The 8,545-nt window shown below is 36.1% G+C and overlaps 1 protein-coding gene across 1 annotated transcript; it reads left to right on the forward strand.

The window, feature by feature from the left end:
• Positions 1-3,501: 3,501 nt before the first annotated feature.
• Positions 3,502-4,463, forward strand: LOC306868345 (noggin-2-like; the record flags this gene model as incomplete). Its single annotated transcript, XM_079414450.1, has 1 exon — positions 3,502-4,463. The coding sequence occupies exon 1, from the start codon at positions 3,834-3,836 to the stop codon at positions 4,461-4,463; it is 630 nt and encodes a 209-aa protein (XP_079270576.1). The 5' UTR covers positions 3,502-3,833.
• Positions 4,464-8,545: the final 4,082 nt, after the last annotated feature.

The following is an 8,545-nucleotide window of genomic DNA, read 5'->3' on the forward strand; positions in this document are numbered from 1 at the left end:
CTTTCACTAATATATATAGTTACTTTACTGTTTTTCATTTAGCGAAAAATCCAATAAATAAATTCAGATGTTGTAGAAAGTTGCATGTTTACTTGTATTTTATATTTTTTAAAAATCATTATTTTCAAAACAGTGTCAATGAGCAGCAGGTTCTTTGTGTGACGACTTACCCCATATGCCAATATATCCCGCTACAGGTCAATGTGTGGTCAACAAAAGTAGAATTTTGTGCACAACACAATTTTTTTTACTTTTCTGAATAGGATTTGTCTATACACAAATGTAAATAATAACACACAAAATCAAAGCAAGTCAAATACAAGGCAAATGTAGTATGGAAACGTATCCAAAATGACAACAGAGTGCCGTTCATTCACTTGTGTGTATTTGTAAGCCACTGACACTAATAATGTCAAGCACAGGTTACTTTATCTCAGCCGCTCTGTGTGCGGTGAGGCTACACATTGTTTTCAGTGCACATTAATATCAAAGGACAGATGTGAGCTGCCGGCTTTACCGTCAGACACAAACCCCTCACACCTGCGTCATTACTGTTGGGAACAGCCCTGCAGGGCCAAACACGCGCCGTCATTTCCTGCCAACCTCTAACCTGTGTCAGACAGCTGGCCTCTCACATTCACAACATCACACATTAAGAAAAACAGAGCAAACAAACTCTCTTCATTACTAAAACGACACATCAGAGTATTTGAGGTTATGCAGTTATTATGGTGCTGAAGTTTGTTTGCTCAAGCAGGTATAGTTCCTTTAAATTAAATACATTTTCCATTTGATAAATGTTAAGGAGCTCCTAACAAGCACATTAATGAGCATTATTGGTAAACGAAACAAAGAATTTTAAGCATTAGAATACTGTTTATAACCAAAGAGTTGAAATTAATCAAGGGTTAAAATTAAAAGGAAAAACAGAGAACAGAAATATCATAATGTAAAAAGGAATATTTTAAATATAAAGCATAGTATAAAATTATTATAAATGTATTAAACAATACTATAATTTAATTAATGAAATGTACTACAAAAGTATTAGCTTTTAAATTATTAAATAGTATTACTATTATAATAAATATTAATGTTATTAGTTATTAATTATTTTCATTAATAATAATTATTATTAATTAATTATTCAATTAAATAATTGTAATTAATTTAAATAGTTTCATTTAATTTATTAAACAGTTCAGTTAATACTAAACCTGTCAGAACTAAACCTGTCTGTATATTAATAAAACAAACAGAAAAATACAGATATATTAATGACAACTACTGTACTTTTAGAAGACATCATTATAAGGCAATAAAGAACATTAAAAACTAGATAGGAATTTTTCATTCACAAATTTATCACATTTCCCTTTATTTGCATTGATGGTTCCGAAGAAAGTTTAACATCCATGGAATCTTTTAACTGCAGAAAAATGTTCTTTGTAGTGAAAAAAAAAAAAAATAGAATCAAATAAATATCTTTTTTCTATGACATCACTGAATTTAAAAAAATAAAATAATAATAATATTAATAAAAACAAAAATGGTTAAATTCTAAGTGCATTATGTATTAAAAGTTTATTAATGAATGAATGAATGAATAATTTAAATAATATAAATATTTTAAATAATATCCTAAATAACCTCTAAACCCAAATTAATTTTGAGAGAAAAGGAATTATCATGATATTATGATAATTGATGTTATGATCCAAAAAATGTTAATGACCTCATATTGTTAATGGGCTTTTGCGTGTATATTTGTATTGATATATATTTCTGCATGTGTGTTGTTTTGGTCTGTCTAGGAGCTGAAGCATCACCTCACTGAAGGCCGCTCCGGCATGCTTGACCTGATGATTAGATTTATTAAACCGCGTGGGTGAGGTATGTGTGTTTGTGCATGTGTTTACTGTGTGTGTGAGCGGATGTTTTAAGGGGGTGTCAGTGACGTAGATCCTTAAGGCATAAACTCAGTGCTCGTTATAGGTCAGAGGTTGAGAAGTGAGCTAACTGATTAATTTAAAGTGATAAAATGCGTCATTCACTCAATGTGACGAAGTGTCAACTTGAAGGCTGTGTATCCGTACACTGCCACGTAGACGGTCTACATCCAAACCTTTAGTGTGGTCCAGATACTACAGTTATAGTGTGGTGTTTGAAAACCAGTCCTGTTTAACATCAACTGCAAACTATAAAACTTGATTCATTGAGCCTGGAAATCTGTGTAATTTACTATTTATTGCAAGAATTTACGTCTTGTAAAGCTATTCTGTGTGAATACAGTAAGCTGAGAATCCCATAGAATACAGCTGAGTTTCATTACTGTAAAAAAAAAAAAAGGTGAGCAAACTTAAAAGTTTATTGATTAATTATGCAGTTCATTTATTAAAGAGCTAACCTGCACTTTACTGTATATTACCCTTTCATGCATGAATTATTAAATTATTTTACTTTTAAACAAGTGAAAAATCATGCAAATAACTGCAACTTGGTGCAGTTCTAATATGGATCGGTAACCAAAGGTTTAGGTGCGGCTATGGCAAAAGCTTGATCACCCCTAGATTTTAATTTTGACTTTGGAACAGTTAACAAACTCTGGTTGGCAGACCTAAGAGACCCTTCTTTCCAGATGATACTCACACAACAAGTCAGAGAGGTAGGGGGGACCGAAGCCAATTAAACATTTAAAAATAAGCAAAAGCACTGTAAAATAAATTCTAAAGCGTACTGGGAGCCAATGTAAAGACATTAACACAGGAGTAATATATTTGTATACGAACACCAGTTAAAAGACGTGCAGCCGCATTTTGGACCATCTGTAATCAGATATTAAAGAACTGTTTATTCCCAGATACAGGGAATTACAGTAATAAATTCTAGAAGAAATAAAAGCATAAATTGCCGCTTCAAAGTGCTTAAAAGAAAGGAAGGAGAGAGAGTATAAATAATACTAAAATGAATACAATGACAATGTTATGCACTTCACAGCCTGAGAGGGTCTTTTATTATTGGTATGGTCACAGTGAAATAAAAAAAATATTAAATTCAATATTGCCAAGGAGTGAATGTGTGTCTGACCTCAGTGTGTTTCTGTCCACCACAGTGACCCTCAGCATGTGTGTGTTCAAATGTTTAAATTGTTATAATGTTTTCTTCTATTATGATCTTTTTATTGTTATTATTGTACAGTAGTCAAGTCGTTTGAAGTGGATCAAAAAAGTGGTCATCATAGTTGTCCTGAGACAAGAACGCATTTTGGCTTTAGGTTTTAGGACAGCTTTGATGCAAGGTTTTGATCCACTTCAAATGTTGACTATAGTGTATTTCTCCACGTATATTTCTGGGCACTATTGTATTTTTTAACAGGCATGCCAATAAAGCAATGTTTTTATTTGATTTTGAGCGCGAGAGATCAGTATAATACTAAAATGACAATGTTTTGCAGTTTGTGTTGATGTGGTTCTGTGTTGAGGGGTGTCCGCTCACCTGCGGCGGGTGTTGTAGTTGTACCGGGTGACACGCGTCGAGCTGAAGCCCGCGGGGCGACGCTCGTGACGCGTCTGGCGTCTCCAAAGAGAACCTCCGCTCACCGGCAGACCGGCTTCAGTTCAGCAGGAAACATTAAAACCTCTAGTTAACTAGTCAGCTACCTGTTAGTGAAATATAGTTTATAGTTTAGGGAGCGTTGATATTGTTTAGGACGATAGTTTTCCTCACAAGCCTTTTGTTACCAAGAACTGCGATTCAAAACAGGTTTTCCTTCTTGAGCTTTACCTATATTTTCTTGAGTAAATCTGAGTTTTGATTAACTTTTCTCGACTTGAATGGAAATGAAGGCGTCTCCAGCGCTCGTGCTCTGCGTGTCCGTTACCGTTCACCTCGCGCTCGCTCAGCTGCGCGTGCGCCCGTCGCCTAGCGACCACCTGCCGGTACCGGACCTGCACGAGGACCCCGACCCGGCGCTGGAACCGAGAGAGAAGGACTTAGCCCCTCGGTTGCTGCGGAGGAAACTCGGCAGCAGCTTTGACCCCGTCTTCTCGTCGGTCGGTCCACCGCCTCCCGGTAACGGGTCCGAAATCACGCGAGAGGACAACATGAGTCTCGCCGGAGCGATTCCCCGCGAGTTCCAGCAGCTGGACTTCACCGGTCTCAGAGCGGCGGCGAAAACGGAGCGCAGGGTGCGCCGGTGGCTGTGGTCGTACACCCGGTGCCCGGTGCTGTCGGTGTGGAAAGATTTGGGCGTGCGTTTCTGGCCGCGATACGTCAAAGAGGGGCAGTGCTCGGCCGAACGCTCGTGCTCTTTACCGGCGGGCATGTTTTGTAAGCCGGTGCGGTCCGTGAGCGTCACGCTCCTCCGGTGGCGCTGCCAGCAGGGCTCGCGCGCGCTCAGGCGCTGCTCTTGGATCCGCGCGCGCTACCCGGTGATCTCACAGTGCGGCTGCGCGTGCTTATAGCGGCGCAGAGTCATCTCTTTAGGTCTGGGGATGACATTTGAATCGGACTTGTTCTTGTCACCCAACCATATAACTTTGAGAAGGGGATCAGTGGACTTTACTAATGGAAAGACACATATAGTCTATTCTCTGGTTATGTTTTAAATGATTTTGTTGTGTGACGCATGAAGAAGAAAGAAAAAGACAATAAAAGTACTGATGACTTCACTAAGTTGAGCATTCGAATTGTTATTGCTAGCAGGCTATAAATATATATATATATGTGTGTGTGTGTGTGTGTGTGTGTGTGTGTGTGTGTGCTGTCAGATCGATTAATCGTGTCCAATATAAAAACATTGTGTTTACATGTGTGTACTGTGTACACTTATATTTTAAGAAATATTTAGGCTACATGTACACTGAAAAAAAACGTAAAAATCTGCACTAACATATTTTAAGTTGGCCTAAATTTTACTACTGCTCTTTACAATTTACCTTTTGTGGAGATAAATACTTACCTAAGTTAAGTAGGCTAAATTTAATAAAGAAAATAAGTAACTTTAGCTTGTCCAGTAAAAGTCTGAGTAATTTTTACTCAGTCAAAGCTTTCATTTTACTCAATAGCACTGAATTAAACCATTCTTTTAAAGGGCATGTGTTACTCAGAAACATACTCAGTAAATAATTAAATAGATATTGTGTAGATACCACATCTAATGAGTAATGCGACCAGAACACAATGAGGTAACATTCTCTGGATCATTTCTGAGTACGTGTGACAAAATGAACTCCAGATATAACAAGATCTCAAGTTACTAAACCTAACAACAAAAGCAATGATAAAAAATAAAAATAAAATCATTATTAATAAAAAAAAAAAGCCAAAAGCTGAGTAGGTTTTACTTAATTTTATAATATTGATATTTACGTTTTAATTTCTACAAGCTAGAATTGAGTATAGAATTTACTTGTTTTTATATTGCCTGAACTAACTTTTTCATGTAGAAATTACATTTGTTTTTCTGCAGTATTTAGATCACCACCAGTGGTGGAAAGAGTACTGAAAACATATACTCAAGTAAAAGTACCATTACCTTCCAAAAAATGTAGTGTGAGTAGAGCAAAAGTACTTGTCCAAAAAACTACTTGAGTAAGAGTAAAAGAGTAGCCTATTCAAAAGTGCTCATGAGTATTGAGTAGTGAGTACTGTGGATTCTACCCCGTCATAATAAATGCTGTACACTGCAATTTATACATTTAAAAAATGTTGTACATTCAGTAATTCACATTATCTTGTTTGTCATAAAGAATGAAGAATATCTATCATCCAGCAGTTTTAATTTTGACTGCCAACTCTTTAAAACACATCAAAATAGCACGGAAACAGTATTCAGTTGAAGAAAAGATGAAAGTTAATCTCAGTATAATCATCCCCATTTAAATCATAAGGTTTGAAAAATAGATTTAAAATCATGTGTAAGGCCACTGAGACAGCATGCTTTTGTTGCACATAAAATATTAATATTTAGAATAGTGCAAATACAAACACCATTAGAAACTCATAGTTCAGCATCACACACCATGATATCATATGGGTTAAAATGAGAGCCCATATTTCTCTCCAAAACGGTGCCAGTGAATCAGCAGCATCCACAACTGAATGGAACAAAAAGTGTTGAACTTCAAAATTGTTTATTCACGAGTGCACTTGCTAAATGAAGGCAGATTGTATAAAATGGATAAAAAAAAAAGTTTATTAATGAGCTGCAGTTTTATTACATCACGCGCTGACACAGATCATCAATAAGGTGCAGATTGGCAGGGCCGCGTTTTCCTAATGGGCAACATGGGCTGCAGCCCGGGGCCCCGAACACTAGGGGGCCCCCGAGTCAATGCTCTTTTGCATTTTAGACATGATTGCCAACCGTTCCGTATAATACTGAATCGTCCCGTATTTGCAGGCATACACCGTATGACCACCTAGATAACAAATAACAAATACATTTTTAGAATTGCGAACGTAGCCGCTTAAGGAAGGCATTAAGACCAAGCAGAATCCTCTGCGGGACTTTTTGTGTTCTGCAAATCATTTTGGTCGAATGCAAAGACGTGATTATAGATAAGCACAACAACCATCTAGAAAACATACTTTAATCTAGGCTAACTTTTACTATTTGCAATAGTTGGACCAAGGCTATGGAATAACCTTCCTTTATGTGAAAGTTAATCTCTCATCTCATATTCATCTTTTGATGTCAAACCCAAATGTTTACAGTCTACAGCAAAAATAAAGGAATTGGAAAAGTGCACACACACAGCAGTGAACACACACACACACCGTGAACACACACCCGGAGCAGTGGGCAGCCATTTATGCTGCAGCGCCCGGGGAGCAGTTGGGGGTTCGGTGCCTTGCTCAAGGGCACCTCAGTCGTGGTATTGAGGGTGGAGAGAGCGCTGGACATTCACTCCCCCCACCTACAATTCCTGCCGGCCGGAGACTCGAACCCGCAACCTTTGGATTACAATTCCGACTCTCTAACCATTAGGCCATGACTGATATATTTTTATAATATATATAATTTATATTATATATAAGTATATATTTAATACATTTCTTAAGCATATAGGCTATGCATGTAATGTATTTAAACACACAGTACACACACATATAGGGTGATATCATGCAAATTGGGCCACTTTTTTGTTAATTGCTTGGATCACTAACAAAAAAACCCATGTATGACATTTAACTGTGTTCTTATGATTAATAAAGACTGCTTTTAATATTTTTGTGTTGAATTGATTTAATCAAATAAAATTGTTCAGGCCCTACAGGTTTTGAAACATTAGCTGCCCCAAATATTTTGAGATGGCAGTGTTCAGGTAAAATGGACCGGTTGATCAGCAAAAATGGGCCAGTCAAACTGCAAAGTGAAATAGAGACATTTCTGATAAAAACACATTTAATTATGTTTAATTTTATAATGTAACAGAACACTGCATTTAAATTACATTTAAATTACATTAGAACATCCATTTGAATTGCATTAAAACATTAATTTCAAACGTAAATAAAACGTACATTTCATGAACAAAATGTAACAATAACAATTAGTGTTATGGCAACAGTTTAAAAGTTATCAGCCAATGACTGCAAAGAATTTCAAACAGATGAGTTATAAGACTCAAACCTTTCAATGAATTTCATCAATAAAAATGAAAAAATGTAACAAAAACCTGAACATTTGGTGTGTGTGTGTGTGCGTGTGTGTGTGCGTGAGTGTACATTTGACCCTCATCTTTCCTTTCTGATCCTTTCTGTTTTTCATGCTGTCTGTAATAAAATGTAAAAAATACAATATATAATAATATAAATAATTTTAAAAAGGAAAAACCACCAGAATTTCTACTTAAACTCAACTCAGAAGGTGGCCCATTTTAACTGAAATTAATGGCTTATTTTATCTTAACACATTCAGGTAAATTGGGCCAGTAACTAAAAATTATTTTTCTTTATAAAAATCTGGATTATTTAACAAAATCAGTATTTTATCTAAGAGAGGCCATCAAGATTTTATTGATTTATCATCCTTATTATTGAGAAGTAATATTGGATATGTCAGGTCACTCACCTTGCCTTTTTGTGGTGTGGTCTCAGAATGAGGCATTGCCCCTCCCCGTTAGCAACCTCAGACCAATAAATTCATTTGCTAAATGTCAAGTATTGTTATGGCAACGTTTTGAAATTATTTGCAGTCATTGGCTGTTAACTTTTAAAGAGATAAGACACTTCAACCTTAAATGGCCCAATTTACCTGATTTCCCCCTATGTAAACAAACTTTTATTTTGGATGCGATGAATCGTGACTAATCAATTTTTTAGCACTATATGATACTTAATTTAATTAATATTTGCATTAAAATGCTAAGCATATAAGTTACGTGGAAGTTTGTGAAAACAGTTATGTACATGTGAGGATTGTGTTTACAACATATTTACTTTCTCACTTCTCCTTTTTTACATTTGATGTTTTTCTCTGTTACTCCTTCCTTCCGTCTCTTCCGCCACATCTGTCTTTCTCCTCCTCTCTTTTACCATC

This window comes from Barbus barbus (genome assembly GCF_936440315.1).
Source record: "Barbus barbus genome assembly, chromosome: 4".
Lineage (NCBI taxonomy): Eukaryota > Metazoa > Chordata > Actinopteri > Cypriniformes > Cyprinidae > Barbus > Barbus barbus.